Source organism: Gymnoscopelus braueri (assembly GCF_963280865.1).
Source record: "Gymnoscopelus braueri genome assembly, chromosome: 4".
NCBI lineage: Eukaryota > Metazoa > Chordata > Actinopteri > Myctophiformes > Myctophidae > Gymnoscopelus > Gymnoscopelus braueri.
Window position 1 is genome coordinate 42,216,662 of NC_137605.1, and position 22,741 is coordinate 42,239,402.

The window sequence follows — 22,741 nt, forward strand, 5'->3', positions numbered from 1 at the left end:
AGCCTCAAATTAGGCTGATTATGTGTCCCTCACATGCATTGCTCTTCATTTCCTTCTGCACATAAATTGTTCAGTGCATGCTCCAGCTAGGAGGGTGTTTTATGGCACTGTAAAATTAGGCTTGCTTCATGGATCCAACAGCATGAGCCACTACTGTTCTTTCCACTTGAAATTGATTAAGAGCTTCAATATTGCCAAGCTGGTTTGCATTAGTACATACTCAGGCACGCAGTGTGTTTTGTTGAGGATGCTCATTTTTATCTGTGAAAACGAGGGTCTTTGGCAGAGCACTTTGAAGTTGATTACACATTGTTTACAGCAATTATTGAATTCTGACAAATGTTTAAAGCAGCCAGATTACATATCAAGGCCTTATCCTTCTTGGTATAAAGCATGGACATTTTCCTAAACAAAGTCAGGGAAATGATGGCCATATTTGATTAGGTTAACGTATGCTACAGGTTTAGCAGACAGGCTGAACAAACATGTAATGGGATAGCTAAAACAGTAGGTCCCTTCCCCTTGACGTCTGCCTTGACCTTAAACAACATTTTGTTCTAATTCAAATTTCCTTCCAACAAACAAAAGGCGGAATGAAACAAAATACAACGGCCCGCTGCTGGAAGCTCCCACATAATGGAATTAAAAACTTATGTCTAAATCACAAGTTTTAAAGAGAAGGCAGGGTCAAGCTCCAAGAACACCAGAGCAGCTTGGAAGCCCCCAGACCCGCCCACAACAACGGGGCCATAACCACTTTCTCATGAGATAGTGTCCAAATACATTTGTGTCAGCAAGGAAAACAGCGTAAAATAATTAGAATAATCTGGGGCACACATGGCTTCTACATCAGGCTAATTCTTCCTCCTCTGTGAATGACTGCGGGGCCAGTGTTTATAATTCTGCAGCGGATCTAGCCTTCGTTCAAAAACCGCCAAACGTTATTTATACAAAGTGACATTTCTATATGGGACCCCCCTCCCCTCCCTTTTCTTCCCCCTGCCTTATTGAAGGAATCACATTTGAGGGAGTGAAGATACATCAGGGCTTACGCAACTCCACTACTGCCACTGCTGATTCAGGGGACCGAGACGAAAAGGGAAAAGGAGGGAAAAGGAGAAGCTTCGGGAACAAGGGACGAGATACAGTGAGAGTGAGCTTTGCTTTCTTCATTTTAAGCTTGTAACTCAAATAAGTTCATTACTGTTAAAATTTGACCAATAAATGAACAATCACAATTTTACTGTGCGCCCCGCTGCGCTCATCTTTTTAATCTTTTTTGATGCAATTCCAGCTTTGCATGTTGCCATGTCAATCAATAAACATTTATAATACAGTATATGGTAGCTCTTACTTTTCAGGGAATGTGTTCCGATTGATCTCATGTAGTTAATAATTAATCACAAGCTCTTGTTAATACTTTTCATTGGTTTAAATATTTATGAAAGAGAGACTGAACCACTTTCAACCTGGTGTCCCTATTTTGGGCATGTCATTATATTCATCATAGGCAAAAGATACATTTAAAAAAGTGTGACCTTGTGATTTTGTAGATATATTTATTTTGTAGATATATCTACAGATATATATTTGTAGATATATTTAGAGATATTTTCGCTATTTGTGCGCAATACAAACATGGATAAAATAGGGCATTAATTTATGAGGAAAAAAACATAAAAAGACATACACGATCTGCCCGACAGCAACGATATGAGAAGAAGTGAGGAGAGAGGGGGGAAAAGTTTAGAGAGAGAGAGAGAGAACTGTCTGAGAGATGGTAACAGACAGAATCCCATGAGAAAAAGAGGCTCTTCAACAGGTGGCTTGAACGACATTTCTTATCATAGTTAGGTTATCTAACTGGTAGGCCAAGTCCAGTCCAGGCAACAAGCACGAGAGGCTGTGTTCAATCAGCCTCATCTGGAGCCCGTCACACAATGACAGTGGGCTCAGTGACGAGCCACAGCCTGGCTGCTCCTCTGTGTTGGCTGGCATCGCCACACTGTTCCAATAAGCAGGGAGAACCATATTGAGTGTGAGAAACGTACCGTGCACAAGGGACATAGAGAGAGAGAGAGAGAGAGAGAGAGAGAGAGAGAGAGAGAGAGAGAGAGAGAGAGAGAGAGAGAGAGAGAGAGAGAGAGAGAGAGAGAGAGTGGTAGGGGGACAGGGAGAGAGAGTGGTAGGGGGACAGAGAGAGAGAGAGAGAGAGAGAGACAGACAGACAGACAGACAGACAGACAGACAGACAGACAGACAGACAGACAGACAGACAGACAGACAGACAGACAGACAGACAGACAGACAGACAGAGAGGGGGTGGTGGGGCAGGAGTAGGAGATGTAAAAAGAGAGCGAAAACCGAGAGTGATAGAGAGACATACAGATAATATAAAAGTAAATTTGTGAGGGAATGAGAGAAAGAAAATATTATAAGCCACAGAACAAGAAAGAGAGAGAGAGAGCATATCACAAAGACTGATAGAATGAGTGATGGAGTGAGAAAAGGGCTAAAGGAAGATGGATTATGCTGATCTGTGCATGTGGACAGTAATGAGCTTCATAATGAAGCCATTACGGGAATCGCTGGTCAATCCTTCAGTTCTCCTTTCTACACTTCTCTCGGTTTCCTCTCTTGTCCCGTCCCCTTTCAGTCCTTTCCTTTCGCTTAATCTCCTCTTGTCCTTCATCCCACTCTTCTCCTCCGTTCCCTCTGCTACAGTACAGTCCCTCTCTCCTCCCCTGCCAGTCAGCGTTTCATTTTACTGACTCCAGAACAGTGAGGAGGAAGTGGGCCTGCAGGGCCAGGCTTCTGACAGACCACAGCTCTAAACAGGCAGCGCTGTGAAAACATGGCACTCAAACAACACAATGCCAAAAAACTGGAGACCAAACGCCAACATGCAAACAGCCCCGGGCACACAGAGAGCCACTAGATGGAAATAACAAAGGAGAGAGAAAGAAAAAAGAGAGGACAAACTAGACAAAAAAAAATGAAGAAGCAGAGGAGGATTGGGTGGGTTTGTAAAATGAAAAGCATACAGCGGGAGGGGGGTGGGGGGGATTTCAAAATAAAGCATCTGTGTTTAACTGGAGCTGGGTCCGGGGCCTTGCTTTTATTAGAGCGCATCGAGAGGAGGGAAAAGACAGGCCGCAACACAACGCAAAGGCCCCCCTCTGGGCTTCTGCAGGGGCTTCACACCCCCTGCAGAAGCCCTAAAAACACACGGGGGACAACACAGAGCTGTTAGCCTACAGGCGGCAGCGGAAAGAAGGCGGGAGAAAGCGAGGGAGGAGGGATAAAACGAGTGAGCGAGCGTCGTCCAGAACATACAGTAGGCCAGGTGTAAAGAATTAAGAGGAGATGGTACATCAAACGGTGCCGTGCAGCACACTTTTTCCTGGAGCCCCAGTGTCAGGAAATGCTCTACAACATCCTGTGAGCTGACCAAAGACCATGCTACCATGAGGAGAGGAAGAGAAGAGACAGTAGAAAAACATAGCGGGAGGGAGGTGAGATCTACTGTACTAGGACCAGAATGAGATGCAGAGAAGAGATTGACATTGAGATTGACAGAGTTATTGTGGAAAAGAGGGAGCGAGGGAATACAGGAGAGCTAAAGAAGGACTGTAGAAGATGAGGAGAGGGCCAGTAGCGGTCCGGGCACCTAAGCTACAATGTAGCCTGACAGCGCGTCGCGGGTTCGACTCCCGATCCCGACGGCCTTTGCACCGTGTCACTCCCCATCTCTCTCTCCGTTTCCTGTCAGCCTACTGTCCTATCCATAATAAAGGCATAAAAAAGGCCCCTAAAAAATAATCTTTAGAAGATGAGGAGAGGAAATGTCCTACAACATCCGGCTGGCCAGAAGGGATCGAGGGAGAGAGTAAGAACAGGGGGGGAGGTTAGAGAACATGGAGGTGAGGAGGAGAGACTGGAGAAGGTAGGAAATGCTGTACAACATCCTGTGGGCTGACCAGGCCCCCCTGTGGGCTGGACTGCTGGAAAGGAAAGAGGAATAGAAAATAAAAGCTGAAGGCCTATGGGACAGGGCAGAAGCAGACCAGCTTGAACTACAGTAGGTGCGGTTAAGTGTAGGATTTAAATGAACCCAGCACTTTGGCAATATCAATTCACAGGACGGTTATTGATTTTGTGTAAATACGTCAACCCTTTTGCTCTTTGGGGAGCATAGGTAATTTATGAATTTCCTCCAGCTGGTTCGGTGTTGGGCGATCTTCTCTGCTTACTTCCAAGACACAATATTTACAGTACGCATTTATTGTTCTTTATCTTACTCAAATACAGTACACTATATCGGCACTGTGCATATGTGTGGGCATTTACATTACACACACTGTTTGTGTGCCATTATTTATGTTTGCTTGTGTGTGTGTGTGTGTGTGCGTGCGTTTGCATGTGCACTTGATGTGTTTTTCATAAGCATGCACATGTCTGTCACACACGGCTCATTCATGTGGATGCGTTGAGTGTGTGTGTGCACATGTACAGTATGTGATGTGTCTGTGTGGATTGTATGTTACGCCTGGTTTACTTTATACTTAGTAGCGTGCCAGTGTTGTGCACTGACAATAGCTGATATATAAGCACACAACACGTTGCAGGGCGATGCGCTGTGAGCTTGAAGACCGGCTAATTTCAGTGCACGACACGATGCGCAAGTATAAATCAGGCATAGAGTGATTTCAGTTCCGTTAGGGGGCTTTGGCTCCCGGTGGCATCTGTCCAACATGTGTCTGTCAGCTGGATCTCTCTCTCTCTCCCTCCAGTCATCAAACCAGCCTGCTGCCCCTTTGAAAGCAGCTCTTAAGTGGCTTTAAAATGCCAATAATATCAGTCCATTACCAAGCTCTGAATAATCTGAAGCCCTTTTCCAGAAACGGCCTCCTTTCAAAGATCTTCAAAATGCCTTATGCTTTGTCGGGAGAAGAGAAGTGATGGAAAAACAGAACAACGATGCTTTAAACACAGGCAGGCTCTCCGTCATAACTGAGGAATTGAGGCGCGTCTCGCCAACACTTGGACGTTTTGATTTGACTTGAGATGCGTTTTGGCCTAAGCATATTTGTTCATGATTTTTGCCTCCGGTTAAATGAGCGTAACTAGAGACGCGCATGTGTGCGGCGATAGGGTGACATGGGTGGGTGGAGGGGGGCACTGAACCGAGGGATGGTGTGTGTGTACGGTATGTGTGCGTGGTGGGTTGGGGAGAGAATAAAAGGGGACCACCATAGTGGAGTTGTCTATATGGTGGCTTCACGTTTCCCGCTGTGGTTCTCTGCAACCTGTGGCTGAGGTAACATGATTACAGCACATACAGTAGAGTACACATACACATGAACACTCAGTCACACATGTGTGCAGATATTATGCACTCTTTATTTCCCTCACACAGCCACAAACAGAGCAGTAGCACGCATACAGACAGAGGCAGCAAAGCTGTTTCTATCCCACAGACACGCACTCACGCACGCACACACCGTGTCGTAAATCTTCAGTCTCCATACTGTACATACCTGCTTACCACCTGACCTTGATCCCCTGGACAAAGAGCTCTGGTGAGTGTAACTGAATACACACTGTTAAGACAACTCACTTTCTCAGGGCACAGGCCAAGGGCATGGTCAATAAATCACATGCACGCACGCACGCACGCACGCACGCACGTGGGCAAAAACTAATCACTTGGGATCAGAGTGGGACATCAGCGTAATGTAACACTGGGTAATAAAGGCATAAGTCACAGTGGGTCCATTCTAACACTCAGCGTTGTTAAGGTCCATCAACACATAATTGGGATGAAATGTCAGAACGCCAAACATTAACCCAAAGCAGGATGTTCTAGAAAGCGACAATGTTTCCAATCCACACGAACACAGTGCAATCCACTGTAAGGTTTTAATGTCTCATTCTAATACTTACAGTAACATTATAAGCAGTGCCACAAATTGCATAAGCTGTCGTATATTAACCAGGCTGGTGGTGTAAATGCGACTGGTAAAGACCAGGAGGAGGAAGACACAGTTGGGAGCTCCGTTCCTGTGCCAACTTCAGCTTCTTTCAAGTCTTGATTGAGCCCCCTGGGGTTGTAATGTGCCTCTTATTACACAAGCATTAGCCAATTATCCCACTGGGTTCCCATTGGCGTCCCAGAGCCACAGTAGAGCTTGTGGCTTCACACATGGACATCTGAAGGCATCTGCACATTCTTTCCTGAGGTTGGCTTATTGTTGCTTTTTTCCCTTCCCTATGTCTGCTCCATCGCTTTATTTTGCACTGGAAATCTATGCAATGATGTACTGTAGTCCGCTGCTAACTACTATGTGGCGGGGGAATGCGGACCACACACACTCATGCACACTCACATGAATGCCTGCGTGTGTGTATGTACTATTATGCACACTCATGCACACACACACACACACACACACACACACACACACACACACACACACACACACACGTTCACATAAACAGATGAGCAATACTGAACAAATTTTTTCATTGGAATGATTGTCAGGTATGAATCATAACATTTAAAGATTCCACATTGCCACAGCTGCTGATATGCAGTTGTTGATATGATATAATCCATCTAGCGCTGAAAGGCAGTGTAATAGCACTGCACTGAAACAAACTATATTGCAAGGCAGAAAAAAGGAAAAGAAAAAAAAAGACCAGTTGCCATGTGAACAACTGTCCTTCCAAATCTCTCATCCCAAACTGTTACTGTACATTTTGACACATGGATCATGTTAAGCTATTTCCACATAAATCCTATGGAAAGTAACACGATACAGCGCAGACACGTTGCCTATCAGTATTCCTGCATTCCACAGTGAGTCCTCTGCCCGGCGTCTGGCTTCATACACTGCTATATGACTGGCTAGTCAGTCCCTCCCTGACAGCACAATGATGGCTTCAAACCCACCACACAGGATGCTAAAATGTCAACATGTCATGAACAGGGAGAACAGGAACAAAAACATAACGCGCCAGGCTGGTATTGGATTGCATGCACAGCACACACATACATACACACACACACTCACATATAAGCACAGTCATACAAACTCAGAACGTAAGCACACAAACATGTGCCTGCACGAGTGAATGCACACACAAGTGTGTGTGTGTGTGTGTGTGTGTGTGTGTGTGTGTGTGTGTACTGTATGTGTGCAAACGCGTACAGTGACAGAGTAACACCAGTAGAATGTGTGTATTGTAAGCTGCGGTACAGCGGAGAACTTCCCAGCGTGATGGTGAGGCTATGTATTCTTAGAACACTTACATCCTGCCTCAGGATGACACACACACACACACACACACACACGGAGGCTGGTTGTGGCTCTGTGGCCCAGCGGTCACCCTGGATCAGGCCCTTTTTACGAGCAGAGGACAGCTGAGGGGTGATCTCTCTCGCCCCTGTCAGCGAGCCGCCCCACCTGACTGGCAGCCGAACAGCAAACACAAGAGCGGTTCCAGGAAACTCAGCTTCCAGGTCCCTCACCTCATGTGCCACCGCTCACGGAACGCAGGTGCCACAACACACCAACATAGTGAGCGAAGGACGGATGTGTGTTAAAAAGAAAGAAAGAAAGAAACGAAAAAAAATCTGTGGATGAGAAGTGATAGGTGTTCTCGTCTGCAGAGAGCGAATGCGAACAAAGCTTCAAGGGGAAACCGCATTGAGCGGGAGGGCTGACTGTCTGTCAAAGAGCTGTCATGAGAGTCAGAGAAGGGGGCTGGGGAAGTACAAGAGAGGGAGGGGAGAACAAAAGAAAGGGAAACAAAAAGAAAAAAAGTGGTGAGGGCTTTAGAGTATAGAACAATACTATAAGGGGGTAACAGTGGGTGAACGCGTTCATGAGCAAGCGGGTGAATAACTGAGTGATTGGGTGACTGCGGCAGCGAGCGAGCAAGAAATTAAAGAGAGGGAAAAAAAAACAGCTAGTGGTTTACTTGCTTGATTCCTATGCGGTATTCCTAATACCCCACCCCTCCCCTTCTGCATGTCTGTATCATATGCATTCAAATGCCCATAGACTGCATGGCAGGAACCAGCCTGGGATGCCTAATCCCACTAAACCTCTAAGTGCAGGCCGAGGAATACAAGTGTTGCGGTACAGCTTCTCACAGTGGAGAAACCCTGAGAATAACATCAGAGAGCCCACAGATATTTATGGAATGAACCGCAGGCTGTACACAGAAGTCAGCAGATACCACAATACAGCAGCAGACTCTGTATACAGTACGGGCCCATACGGCACAACACACTGCTGTCTGGACGCCCACACACACACACACACACACACACACACACACACACACACACACACACACACACACACACACACACACACACACACACACACACACACACACACACACACACACACACACACACACACACACACACACACACACACACACACACACACACACAGACGATGGATACACAGACGACAGGAGAGAGAGAGACAGGGACGGTGATGAGAAACAGACAGACAGACAGACAGACAGACAGACAGACAGACAGACAGACAGACAGACAGACAGACAGACAGACAGACAGACACTCGGGCAGGGAAGCAGACAGATGGTTTGATGTACTGCAAGTGATTGTACAGTTGAAATTAATGTAAATATTGAAACAAAGCAAAGCAGTTGGAGGGAATCTGGTCAGAGGCAGAAAGAAAAAGAAGGAGAGAGGAAGAGAGATTGTTTGCTTAATTGTTTCCTCTATTGTTTTGGTTTACCAATGGTTTGTCAATACTGTACACAATTTGAAACCTTAATGGCTATGATTCCTATGAAGCATTTTGACTTGAAAGGACAGAGGAAGTGAGAGTGGGAGAGAGATAAACTGAGCGACAGAAAGAGAAGAGAACAGAAAGTGCAAAAGAAAGGAAGAGAAAGAAAGAGAGAGAGAACAGAGGCAGATCAAAAAGCGAGAGAAAAAGAAAGAGACAGGGAGAGAGGGAAGGAGGTGGCTGGCGGTCAGCCTGTGTAGCCCCGAACAGACCCTTAAGAAGACTGATAGGCTCATACAGAGCGCTTAGCTTGATTGAACACAGTGGTCAGGTACTCTACTGCACAGATCAAAGATCACGTCTACTAACATTCGTCTGGCTTCCTCAGCAAACACAGCCGCCGTCCCCACTAGTCTCTGTAATGACATTGGGAGCGTCATTCGCTCACCCATTTCCAGGAAATCACTTTTCACATGTTACACGATACGTTCCTCGTATCATCGGGGACACTGAGAAATCCATCCATCAACCGGGTTCCCACGGAAAAGAATGACAAATATCACTTTGACCAAGAAAAGTGAAAGGAGGACGTATTGAAGGGGGGGGGGCACCTCGAAAGACATAGCAGCACTCCGCGAATGAGTCTAAACTTCCTCTTTGCATTATGACACTTTGTCTGAGAGCTCGTTCAACATGGGAACGCATCCGAGTCCATTTTCAATCTCATCCGTTGGATCTGTACAAGCGATCCCCTCTGATTCACAACATAAATTCTCAGGGAAACTTTAATAAAAAGGGACATATGATTTACTCAGGGTAGCGGCCGTCCCCTTTTTAAAAACAATTTGATCTTGCATTAATCCTGAGTGTCAGGGTGATGTGATATATCTCTTCTGGGTTTACCAGCACCAGGTGTTTCATTTGCTGACTGACAAAAACAATGTTTATTCTGGCTGACCCTCCCCTTCTTGCTTATTTTATCTTCTCTCTCTCTCTCTCTCTCTCTCTCTCTCTCGCTCTCTCTCTTTCACACTCTCTCTCTCTCTATCTGCAGCAAAATAGTCAAAGAGATGAAATAGGGCATGTAGACTCAACATTAAAGAGAGAAAGATTGTTAAAAGTAAGGTAAAGAAATAACTGACTGTCTGTGACTTAGGCGTGACCAAGGCAGGGCCAACTCTAATCATCAGACTGGTTTTCCTCAGCCCTCAGGCCCAAACACAACACAAGACAAATGAAGCTGCCCCCCTGGTCTCCTCAGAGCCATTCATGTTGTAGGAAGTCTTCAGCAATATTAGCCACTTTACCTCTGCTTGACTGCTGGCTGGGTCTCTGTCTAAGGGTCTTCAGTTGGCTGGCTTCGGTTCAACAACCTCTCATGGCTTGGTGCCATTTCCCTTTAAGAGGCATGCACGGCCCTTTTGCTTCCCCCCACCCCAACTAAAATACCCTGACGGACTACTGAGTTACATTATGATGATTGAAACATTTGCCTTTAATATGCTATAACAAGACATAACTTACTACAATCGTCCACTATGATGGAATGAAAAAGGGATTTTTGCAAAAATGAAAATAAGCTGTGTGTTTTTAGCTTTGGGGGTCATTAAAAAAGCTTTTAAATGCAGCACTGACATCCATATGCACACTAAGACCAACTAAGAGAACAAAACAGCTATTTAGCCAAAAAAAGGACCAGCGCAATTACAGAGATTTAGTAAGTTGGTTTGTCCCACAGTTCAGCTTTAATGACACACTGGCATATTTTCACAAAGATACGTGATAAATCTAGAGGAGTAGGAGTGCTGAGTAGCGAATTAAGATCCGCCTATTATATTTTAAAAGTCTCGAGCTTTAAACTAAAATAGATGAGGAGAGTTGTAGTTACAGCGAGAACAGTAAACTGCACCAAAACCTTTTAAAACTCAACTTCATTCAAGACATCTGTTGCCAAATTAGTTTTTGGTGGCTAAGGATTATCACCTGCTGTATAAATGAAGCTGAACATTAAATCTCCTCTTTAAACATGCAAGAAAAGTTAGTCCCCGAAGTCCCTTCATATACTATAATACAGCTGTTGCAAAACTTTTTTTTTTGTCTTTTTCATCACCTACAAAATAGATTAGCATTAATTAGTTTAAATTTAGATTTAAAATTGAACTCTTGAATCAGTGTATACCGTATATTAAATCTATCCATTTATAACTGTACAAATGTTACATTTATACACGCTCTGAGTTAAATGAACACTGAGGATTTTAGTGTGTACGTAAGTGTAGGTCCAGAATGAGACTGTGTGTGGCCTGACAAGCGCCTGCCTTCGTTCCCGCCTACAATCGTCTGCTCTCGCTTCGACGCAGCAGCGGAGCAAAGCTGCTGCTCTTCTGACTGGTGTAAACAAACGGGGAAATGGGGCACTTGGCAGACGACTGAAGTGAGTGATGAGGCAAGTGTGCACCGAAGCATCTAATGAATCATTTGCTGGGAACTCTGGGATTTTATGAGGAAAAGGAAGAAGAGAAGCGATGACAAAAAAATAGAAAGAGAGAGAGAGAGAGAGAGAGAGAGAGAGAGAGAGAGAGACTAAATTTAATTTAATTGTATTCATTATACTGTCGTACAACAGTGTCGATAGCTGGTAATAAGCACTTTTTCATTTTATTAACAACACTGTCATGATGATAAAGCGTATATTCGCCTTAAGTCAAGAAGAGAACAAGAACGCTGTGATTCATTTTGCAGAAAAGCCGAAAGAGACAGATGTCTCGCAGAGGTAAACGAACCTGATGTGAAGACAAGAGATTAGAATGTATAAAACTAGCAAGGCCTCCTAATCCTATACTGCTACAGCAGGAGCCAGCAGTATGCTGCTTAGTGCCGTAAGCCTCCGGTGGCCGCTGGCGAATTTACTGAGGTGAGTGGTGATGGTGTGACAGGTCTGGAGCTTTGAACTGCACTGGTGTGCTGAGGGCCCATCAGCACCTTTATTCCACACCTAGACCTCACTTCCACTGCCTAAAACTAATGAAAATGAAAATTGATACAGAAGGCTACCTTTTATGACAGTACCGTTGAAGCGTGCCATCAATCCTTTAGAAAGCGAAAGCCCCATGTTTGCTAGCAAACAGATTTACTGTGGCATCAAAATGGGCGTTGTTTTTTTTAGACCGTTCCAAAGGTTGTGTTTCTGTGTTAAAGGACAGATCGTCGTCAGGGCACCCCAGTGGTCCACCTGGTAACAGTGCACACCACATAAATAAGGTTATAGTCCTTCCCGCAGCTGGCCTGGCTTTGAATCCTAAACCAAGTGTCTTTGCTGCATGTCATCCCCCTGTCTCTCTCTCCTACCTTCCTTGTCTCTCTGTCAGTGTCATGGAAATAAAGCAGAAATTCCGAAAGAATAATCTTAAAAATGAAAAGAAAAATAAATAGCCATGGGTAGAACATGACATAATTAATCCAAATATATTGTATAACGTTGACATCTTTATTGAATAGAATTGTAAAACAACGATCTTCTGCACCAACCAGTTATTTTATATATTTGTTTTCAAAAGTTTAGTAGAAAGACAAATCTAGGCCACTGTAGCAATAACAAGTCTCCAAAAAATGATTCTGAACAAATCAGACTGAAAAGTATTGGTCACTGGAGGTCGTCATGCTCATGAAAAGTACTGTAAGCTAAGCTGGTATGAAACAGTTTTTCTTATTATTCTTTCTATAAAGTATGTACTGTGTATGTACTTTGAAAACGAGGGACCCCGTGGGCTGGAGCTGAAGCTCAAAAACGTCCACTTTCTGTGGTTTCTGGCCAGGTGAAAACAGTTACTGTTGAGCAGAGACAGAGGAAGCACAGTAGTCTTCTCTCTGCCTCTCCTCTCCCTGGGGACTCGTATCATATCCCGCTCTATCCCTCCATCCACACATCCCCATCCCAGGCTGCTACTGGGAAGAGAGGGTGCATACCGCGGCCTGCTGCGGCCCGCTGCAGCCTGCCAGGGTATTTCATTAGTGACAGGGAGGGCCTGGCTTCGCTGGGCTGTGTTTATCTGTGGAGGGGAGATCCCCATCGAAACCCTTTATTATGACATATCTTTGGGCCAAACCAGGCCAGCTCTTCAAGAGCAATATGGGGTTGGTTCACTGGCCACAGCACAGTGGGACTGGGACCAGTCTAACCAACAGAGAGAGGGAGGGAGGGAAGGGGGAGAGAGACAGAGAGAGAGAGAGAGAGAGAGAGAGAGAGAGAGAGAGAGAGAGAGAGAGAGGAAATGGGTAATGCAGAAGCATGGAGAGAAGCAGAGACATGGGAGGAGGTAATGAAGGAGAAAAAGAGAAAGGGAGACATAGGGGCGGAAGGAAAACGCGAAAGAGAACACAAAAAAAAGGATGGCACAGAGAGAGAGAGAGAGTCAGAGAGTCACAGAGAGAGAGTTAAAGAAAGAGAGAGAAAAAGAGTTCCCTGCTACAGCCACATCATGTTGACTCCACTCTGCATCACCACTGACACAGCAGACTGCCCCTGTCGTTGCCATGGAAACGAGGACATGTGCACCGATCCAAACAAAAATAAAAGCATATTTTGTGGTGACGGGATGCTCCCTCAGAGAGGCCATGAGCTAACCTAGTGTGTGATGGAATCTACGCCTGTGTCATCTAGGTGTGGGATGTCGGGAAATGTGAGGGATATTTTGAGACTCGAATGCACACGCACAAGAGTGTGTGCACACGCACAAGCACAAGCACACGCATACACACACATAGTACATACAAAAATGTGCTGACATGTGGACACAAAGTTCAAGCAAGGGAAACACATATACATTACAACACACACACACACACACACACACGCACACACACACACACACACACACACACACACACACACACACACACACACACACACACACACACACACACACACACGCACACGTGCACGCACACGCACACGCGCACACACACACACACACACACACACACACACACACACACACACACACACACACACACACACATTTTCACACTAAGTGAATCTTTCATCTCTCACACTTTCACTGAACCACTCTAAAGTGGATCCTTAAAAGGGGCTCTCTGGGGAGTTCAAACTGTTTCACATGTGATCCCCACCAGACACACTTTAACTTGGGCCTCTAAAAGTCACACAGTCCCCTCTGTAAAAAAAAAGAAAAAGGGACACACTCTACCCAGGACATTGTAGTACCCCCTCCCCGAAACACACACATACATCTTGCTCCTACTCTCCTGCTTACAAGAAGCTTTCAATTAAGTGTTCTGTGGGCAGAAATCTCAATGGAAAGAAAAGAGCAGAAAGGGCGGGAGAGCGAAAGACAGAAAAGAGGACTGGGAGGCAAAAAAGATCTGTGAGATTTTACAGAGAGCCTTAAACCACAAGAAAGCCAGGGCTGAAGGCATGCTGGACATTCCCTGAGACGAACGCTCCATGTACTTGGAAAAAAATACTTCTTTTTCAAGTCAGGAAAATGATTTCAGCTGTGTAAATTGACAGCCGGCCTTGTAGCGGGAGATGGAGAGGGAGAAGGGGGAGAAGCCGGGTGCTCCGTGTCATAATTCCTGCTCCGCGGAGAAGCCCCTCTGGGACCTGCTTCCCTCTCCCTTCAGGGAACCAGTGTATTTGACATCACACGATCACATGAAACCTGCACTAATTGCTACCAAATGAACGTTGTTGCTGAATATCAAACGCCAACTTGTAAGCCTTACAGTCAAACGCGTTTATTTTACCTTCTTTAAAGGAAATCTATCTACTCTAAATGATAAATACACCCACCTTCCCCCCCACCCCGAATCCGTTCAGGTTGGACTGGAAGCTGAGGCCCCCCAGACGGCGTTTAGTAGCGGGGAACACACACTGCATTAGTATCAGTATTACGATACCGAGAAGCCTCTCCGTCAGGATGTTTACACTGTACACGCTCGCTATTTTAGCCTTTACTCTTGACTGTGAGGTTGAAGAGCTCTATTACGCACTCCTTTCTCTCTCTCTCTCTCTCCCAGGGTGGCATGGCAGTAAAAAGCCTCGACTTGGAACATCGGGAAGCAATCATTTGATGTACAGTAGACACTAACGACACGGCTGCTTAGATCAGTCATTCAATTATGACAACGGATGTAATTAGCGGAAAAGACTTTAAACGGAACCTCTGCAAATGGCTACCGGCGCTGCAAGACATATTTCTTCATACAGCTACAGGATGTTAGAGATGGTAAATACACATTGGTCTGCATGATTACAAATTCTCAATGTGACTTTCTCTATCTACAGTATGCGACATATGGCGGGTGCAGAGATACAGTAGACTGCGCCGAGGAGTTCAGTATATCACAGTTGCTGGCGATACTAAGAAAACAGGTCTCCAATCTCAGGCCTATCAATCATGCGAGTAAAAAGTGTGATCTTCCTAAATTGGAGGGGAAATGTGAACAGGGAAAGTGGTTAGCATAATTCTTGGTTAGGAAGCGAAGAATGAACATAGAGGGCGGTTAAGGATAATTCCTGGGTTTCAGGGAGGGAAGTGGTGATTTTGTGCTTCTGTGTTTTGGGAGCGGGGTGTGTGTGTGTGTGTGTGTGTATGCGCGTGTGCGCATGTGCGTGCGTGCGTGTGCACGCGCATGCAACGCGTGCATGTCCATGCCTTAGTGCTTGTGCGTGTAAGTGCGTGCCCATGCTGTATGTCTGTGATTGAATGTGCACGTTTGTTTGTGCGTGTGGCACTGTGTGCACATGTATATGATTATGTACATACTGTGCATGCCTGAGTTTACTACATGTCTATGTCTGTGTATGTGCATACATGCATATGGTATATACTTAGGTCAGGGTGGGGCCTCCTGCCAGGCCTGTCTAGGAGATGTGGGCACCTTTGTCAGAGAGCCACCAATCCCTTAACCCATTAATACCTGGAACGCATCTGTGTCACTTTAGATTTCTTTGGCTATTCAAAAATAGCAGATATACAAGTTCATAGCGCGGCACCGAGTGCCGCGCTATGAACTTGTAGATCTGCTATTTTTGAAAAATCGAGGAAAAAAAATGTGGGTTTTTCTTTCAATAAATTGTTGGGATTTAGAAGACATTTCTAGAATCTTCTCAGGTCTTAATGGGTTAACAACCATGAACATTACAACCCAATGTGGGGTGAAATTGCATGGCGGGTCACGCTGGTTTTTTGGGTCAAAGTCTGAGAAAAACTTTTTTCTGTGCCCACAAGATCATCATCTATCATCTGACATGATAACATCATGGCAGATATGTCAACAGAATACAATTAGGCACCATTTCCATGGAAACTGTGGGGTTCCACTCCATTAACTCGCATCAAAACAAACAACAAACATCTCGGCATGGTACACTGACTGTACAAAATCATGTTCCATTCAGATGGAAAACAAAAATCCCCCCACGAGGTCCTGGAAAACAGTAGCTATGGTTACTGATCAGTAACATCCTTGCTCCAGACATCAAAAGAGAAAATGAAAGGCTGTGTGATGGGGATAGTTGTGGTCCTCTGGAAGAGATTTGGGCAATGCTGTGCAGAGCACAGTATTTCTCCTCCGTCTTGCCTTGATGGTTATGGACTGTCAAGACAGGTCTACAGGCATGGACCCCCCTCTGCTTCGCTGTTCCATGCAATCTCTCTCACGCTGACACTTCCACCGACTGAAGGGAGCAATGAAGACAGGAGTGGCCTTTCCTCTCTCTCTTTTTTTTCATTTACCTTTCTTTTTATTTTTTTTCTCCCCTCCCTCCACTCCGGTTCCACTGTCAGTTCACATCTCACCAGCAGCTGCACAAAGCATTAGGCACCACTTTTATCTCCCTCATTACATGTGTTTGCCAGCTCCTTCTCTGCCCATGCACACGCACACACACACACACACACACACACACACACACACACACACACACACACACACACACACACACACACACACACACACACGGTTGAGCTGCGGTTTTGAGGCAGCTATGACACAATCCAGATTCTCTTAGCCGCCTATAGCGGGGGAAATGTGTTTTGTGCAGAGAGCTATTTCCCTCAGATGTCCAGCATCTCCCTGGCGCTCGGCTTTGATCCACATGGCACAGAGGGCTTGTATCAACAGTCTTGTGTTTCAGTCGGAGGGCCTGACGGACCCCTGAGGTGTCACTCACAGCACCCCGTCATCTCTAGGAGAGCCTGACCACGCTGCGGCGCCCTCAGTCAGTGCACGCCGCAATGTCCCAGGGGACGGCGGACATCATGGACACATGCAGGCACATGAGCTGATGTCATACTTACTGTTCGTGTGCATGGGATTACACGCACACACATTTCTTTGCAGTCAGTTTACAAGTTATGGATATTTGATTATTTCTTCCAGGGTATTAGGAAGACAACAGATCAGTACACATACACAAATAAATGTACGCATGAACACATGTATGCACAGTCTCTTTCACTCACCCCATTAAAAAGACTGTGCGTCTTCGGGCAGCGTTTATGGAGTGAGACTTGAAAGGCAGACATTTTTGAGTGGCGCTGTTAATTAACTAATGAACCTCTGTAAATTGGTGAGCTTTAACCACTTAAGCCCTATACTTCATCATACGACAAATAGTGAAAATAACATATCTACAAGCTTACAACACAAGCTCGTAAATCTACTATTTTGGCTTCTTTTTTATTTTCGCCTATAATGACATGACAGGGGTGCCAGGATGAAAGTGGTTAAATAGAGCTAGTGTGTGCATGTTGAGCATGAGTATTTTTGAAAACATCGGCCACAGTGATGATTTTGTACGGCATTTTTGCATTGCTGTGTGGACAAGATAAATCGAGTTTTCGGCTGTCACGTCTTAGTTTTCGTCATCTCCTTGTTCTGTTATCTCCTTTGTCATCAGGATTACATAATGGTGGACGAGGATATTATTCTTTGCATTATAATGTGGACGGAGATTATTCTAAAAACGTGCTGGAAAAACACTGTTTAAAAAGATATTCATGTGCATGTGGACATAGCCTGAGTGTGCAAAGGCATTTAATATGTGTCGGAGAGAAGAGGTGAGAAGTGTAAAATAAAGGGAGGGAGAAGAGAAGACATAAATGGTCTTTACACATCATCTTGTCGAGGAGGAGGTAAAAATGTGAGTGCCAAGAAATAGAGACTGGGTGTATTCTGCAGAACACACAGATGTGATCAAGAACCAAAGAACATGGATTTCTTGTAAGATACAGATACAGATACAGTTTGAATCCCACTCAACACAGAATCTGATGCAATTCTTTTTCCATTCCTGTCTATCTCCACTGTGCTACCCAGTGAAATCCTGGGTGTTAATCTAACTCCAAGGGGCCATTTATACACTCTCAGAATTAAATCAGAGCATGGTCAGACTTACTGGTAGATGTCTTTACGCAGAACGATGCGGGTCAGAGGGTTGTCGGCCTGAGGGGCCATGCTGAGAGAACCCAGTTTCAACACCAGGGTGTCTTCCTTGTTCACCATATCTGCAGGAAAACACACACACACACACACACACACACACACACACACACACACACACACACACACACACACACACACACACACACACACACACACACACACACACACACACACATTACTCACATTACTCATCACTAGCAGAAGACACAACAAAGAATCACATATGACATTTAGACAATAGTTATTTCATACGTATTGAGAGTGGATGTAGCGGTGGTGGGGTCATCCAGAACCTCAACCATTTATCTTATAAAACGTCTCTGCATACTAATGCAAGAGCCATGCTTTGTCTGGGAAGCTCAGAGGGCCATGGCGAGGTCTTCCATAGAAGCACCACAAGCATAATGAACCCAAAACACAGTGTCATATCACTGTTGAAATGGAAACATGCCGAGAGATTTATTCATGGGAGCATGTCTGTGTGTGTCTGTGTGTGTGTGTGTGTGTGTGTGTATGTGTGTGTGCGTGTGTGTGTGTGTGTGTGTGTGTGTGTGTGTGTGTGTGTGTGTGTGTGTGTGTGCGTGTGTCTCCTCTAACCTGATGCAGCGTGTTTGTCCTGCGCTCTGGGGCAGAACACTCGGATCACACTGGTATTGATGTAGATGAGAGGCAAACAGCGAGAGGTCAACGTGTGGCTCCTCATTGGCTGGCCTGCTGATTTCCCTCGCTCTCTGTAGCGCCTTGGCAATGTAGCCTACAATAACACAATACAATAACCATAGACTTTGACGAGGGACATTGTGAAGTTTCTTGTCAACACAAATTCAACTTGTTGAACATTAATAATGAACCATACAATCCTTACTGAAGTTGCTTTAAGCGATGTTCAACTTTGGTAGAGCCAGCTACCTGATCATGATAAGTCTAAATATTGTCAGTCATGTTTTTCTGTTGCTTCTGTGCTCTGTAATCGAGGAAGGTGTCAAAAAAATTCACACTTATAGCACATGATAATAATAAATGGTTTCTGCCAATAAAATTAAAAGATTCCTATTTGTTTCACCTATTTTGCCCACTGGTGGTGATGCTCACGTTACACCATTATCGGTGCCAATACATTTTTGTAACATTCGTCAAGGTTAATATAACATGAATACAGCAATTTCACTTTCCCAAAATGAAGTAGCAGGATTGTAAGATATAAAATATTGGAAAAATACGCTTTGTTCAAAACAGGAGAATTCTTCAGCATATTATAAGAGTGAATGGAATCACTCCTTCTGATTCATAGATAGTACAACAGATGACGATGATCGAAAATATTTGGATGGGGCTTTAAAAAGGGTGGAGCATCCCTGCTGCCAGTAACAGCACCTCAAAGAATTAGTCTCCCCACAACCCTTGACTAGCAACCTCCGCTCTTCAAACACTAACCTCAAACCCCCAAGACCAAACTACGTACCATGGGCGACCAGGCCTTCTTCTCGGCCACCCCCGAACTGTGGAACGCCCTCCCTGCCCACCTGAGAGCATCACAGTCAGTTGACTCTTTTAACCCATTTAGACCTGAGGCCGATTCTAAAAACGCCTTCTAAAACCTAACCATAGTTTTCTGAAAACGTTCAAATTCTTACTAAAAATAAAAAATAAAAAAGGATGTTACTATATTATAGCAACAACTAATGAGACACAGAGGTGGCATCCGGATTGAAAGGTATAACAACGTATAGGTAGCAACAGGTCTCAATGGGTTGAGAGGACTGTCTACTCTGGTCTTACCTCTAGGCTTTATGCCCTCATGTTGTAATTTGTTCAGTTTCTTAGACGTTTTTAGTGGTGTGATGATTCTTTTTATGCATTTGCCTATTGTAACACTTTGAGATTTTCACAAATGTAAAGTGCATTATAAATAAAATCCATTATTATTATTACTTAAACTGTAAGCTCAAAAATAAATATACCGTAATTTTCGCACTATAAGCCGCACCTGAGTATAAGCCGCAGCAGCTAAATTGAATGATTTGTACATATATAAGCCGCACTGGACCATAAGCCGCGGGTGTAAAATCCATAGATTTAGGAGGTCCCCTAGTGGCCGTTAGCTGTAAAAATCCATAGATAAGCCGCACCGTTATATAAGCCGCAGGGTCGAAAAATGGGAAAAAAGTCGCGGCTTATAGTCCGAAATTTACGGTAGTCTTTTTTCACTCCTGTGGTGGGTCCAGTCTCACTCACCACCCCATCACTGTGCTTACCACACTTTTGTATAATAATCAAACTAAAACCGTACCTCGAACACGCCTACTACGGTGGCCAGTAAGGGACAGGAGAGCACCACGTCAAACGGCTGCGCTGTCAGGAGGATCTCACGGAGGTACTGTGGTGAGCCGTCTGCCAGGGGGTCAGGTGCAGCCCGCTGGCCACCGGGGGCAGTGCTGCCACGCACCGGCCGCTCGGGACGCGTGGTGAGCTTGTGGCGCACGTTCTTGGTGACTGCCTGTGTGTATGTGATGGAGAGGAAGCCGTGCTGCAGGTGCGAACCTTCCAGGACCTTGGCTGCCGTCTGGCCGGTGGTAAGAGGGGACAAAACACACTGTGGCAAGATAGTTTGTAATGGTTGCTACAATGCCCTGGTTAATATTGAACCCTTTGTCTAAGTATGGGTTGTAGTTTCTAGGATGAGGATATAAAGCCTTGTCCTGGACTGTAAGTATTAAAGATAAACAGTGTGATTTTGCCTAAACGTTTGCAAGATTTTCTCTACTAAATTACTTAAAGTCACTTTATAGATTTGAATTAAGCCTAGATCTAAAGTCTAAAATGTTTCTGTGACAAGAATAGAATATTCGTGAAAAAAGCTCAATTCATGTCAGCCATATTGGTCATGTAAGACCAGTTGATGACCAGAGCTTATACTGCAGGAAAGCAGACGTGTAGCCCAAGACAAGACTTAACCTCAACCCAGGAAACAAGCTCTCAATAATGCTATGTCAATTATTAGTTATACAAATCTAACAGAGCAAGCCAAGCTGAAGCTACTAGTGCAAAATGGATGGAACTACAGTAGATTTATTCATAGTCTTATGTTCTAAATTAGACTGGCGCAGTAACTCAGTCTCCTTTTATGGGAAACATAACTTCTTATAATAACAGTGAGTGATTGTAGCTATGATCCTCCGAGGCTGAATTAGAGAGCATGTTTCTGATTTATCAGAAGGACCAGATCTCCAATCTAATGACTGATTTGCAAACTTAATTACACAGCGGGATTTATTCAAATAGGCAATAAGCAAAGAAAACAAACTCCAACCAGAGCATGATTAAAAGATTTTTCTAAGAAGTGGGCAGGAGGCCTGCTTAAAACATCAATCACAACCCTAGGTTAAATCTGCAAGAACTTCCATTAACAGTGGAACTGGTATCCGTTTCATAATGAATAAAATTTTAAGATGCCAGAATAGCCACATCATTTAAAAGTATAACATCATAGACTCAAAGTCGGGGGATTAGTACGGTAGCTGTATATAAACAAGCTCGTTACCAAGTGATCATGGTTATTGTCAGCATGGCTATTCTATTTAATGGTCTATGAATATGAACAGATGGGTGGATTACGTTTCACTGAGTTAAGTGCAACCCTCAGGGCCTATAAGTGCTCGTTAGGTCATACCTACAGTATAGAGGTATTTTTCATCACAACAATCTGTGGCTGATTTTCCTATTATGCCAAGTAGCTGTTATGATGACTACTGCATAATATATAACGCTCAATAGAAATAGTTTAAAACGAGCACTAAAAATTCCATGAGAAACATCAAAGCAATGGCTCGTACTGAAAACAGAAAAGGTCCCTGAGGGGCACTCTGAAGCAGCGAGGGGCTTTTATTTTTCTTCCAGACCACTGTTGAGGGAACCTAAGCAGAGTTAACATTAAAGAAGGAGAAAAAAAAAAGAAAAAAAAAACATAGAAGAAGCAGCACTGGATTCTTACAGGAGGGAAAAAGCCAGAGAAGTGACTGAGAGAGTCCTGCTTGCTGACGGGTCGAAGCAGCACAGTGCGTCTGTTCAGCTTGTCAGTGCAAGAGAGGACCACTCCTCCACAGCTGCCTGCGCTCCGCACACCCTCCTCTGGGCTGGGGGGGTGAGGAGCAGAGAGAGAGGGAGGAGAAAGACAGGGGGACAGAAAAAGAGAGGGTGAGATGGGGGGGTATTTAGAAGGAGGGGGGGGGGGCAAATGGAGTTGGAGATAGCAGAGAGACAGTGATAGTGAAAGGTGAAGAATGAAAAGAATAAGAGAGTGTTGAAAAAAATCACAGGAGAGAGAACACAAAGGAAAAGAGGAAAAAGAAATAAAAGCCATAAGCCAGGAACTGAACGATGATTATGACGAGACAAATTATCAGAGAACTAATCAAAACCAATAGAATTTTTCAGAATGAGCCAGCTGGAACGATGAGGAAAGGTCTTGTACTATTTTCAAGCATGCCAAGGCA

General features: G+C 44.7%; 1 protein-coding gene across 4 annotated transcripts in view; it reads right to left on the reverse strand.

The window, feature by feature from the left end:
• The window catches only part of vps13b (vacuolar protein sorting 13 homolog B), a 449,591-nt gene that overhangs the window by 178,613 nt on the left and 248,237 nt on the right, over nt 1-22,741 (reverse strand). For 2 of the 4 annotated variants that reach the window (XM_080427213.1, XM_080427212.1), the window contains exons 28-31: nt 22,240-22,381; nt 20,539-20,841; nt 18,846-19,002; nt 18,202-18,310 (exon numbers count right to left, since the gene is read on the reverse strand). In XM_080427213.1, coding sequence (XP_080283339.1) covers nt 18,202-18,310; nt 18,846-19,002; nt 20,539-20,841; nt 22,240-22,381 — 711 coding nt within the window. The remainder of the gene's footprint in view (nt 1-18,201; nt 18,311-18,845; nt 19,003-20,538; nt 20,842-22,239; nt 22,382-22,741) is intronic. The other 2 variants (XM_080427214.1, XM_080427215.1) reach the window with 2 other exon arrangements.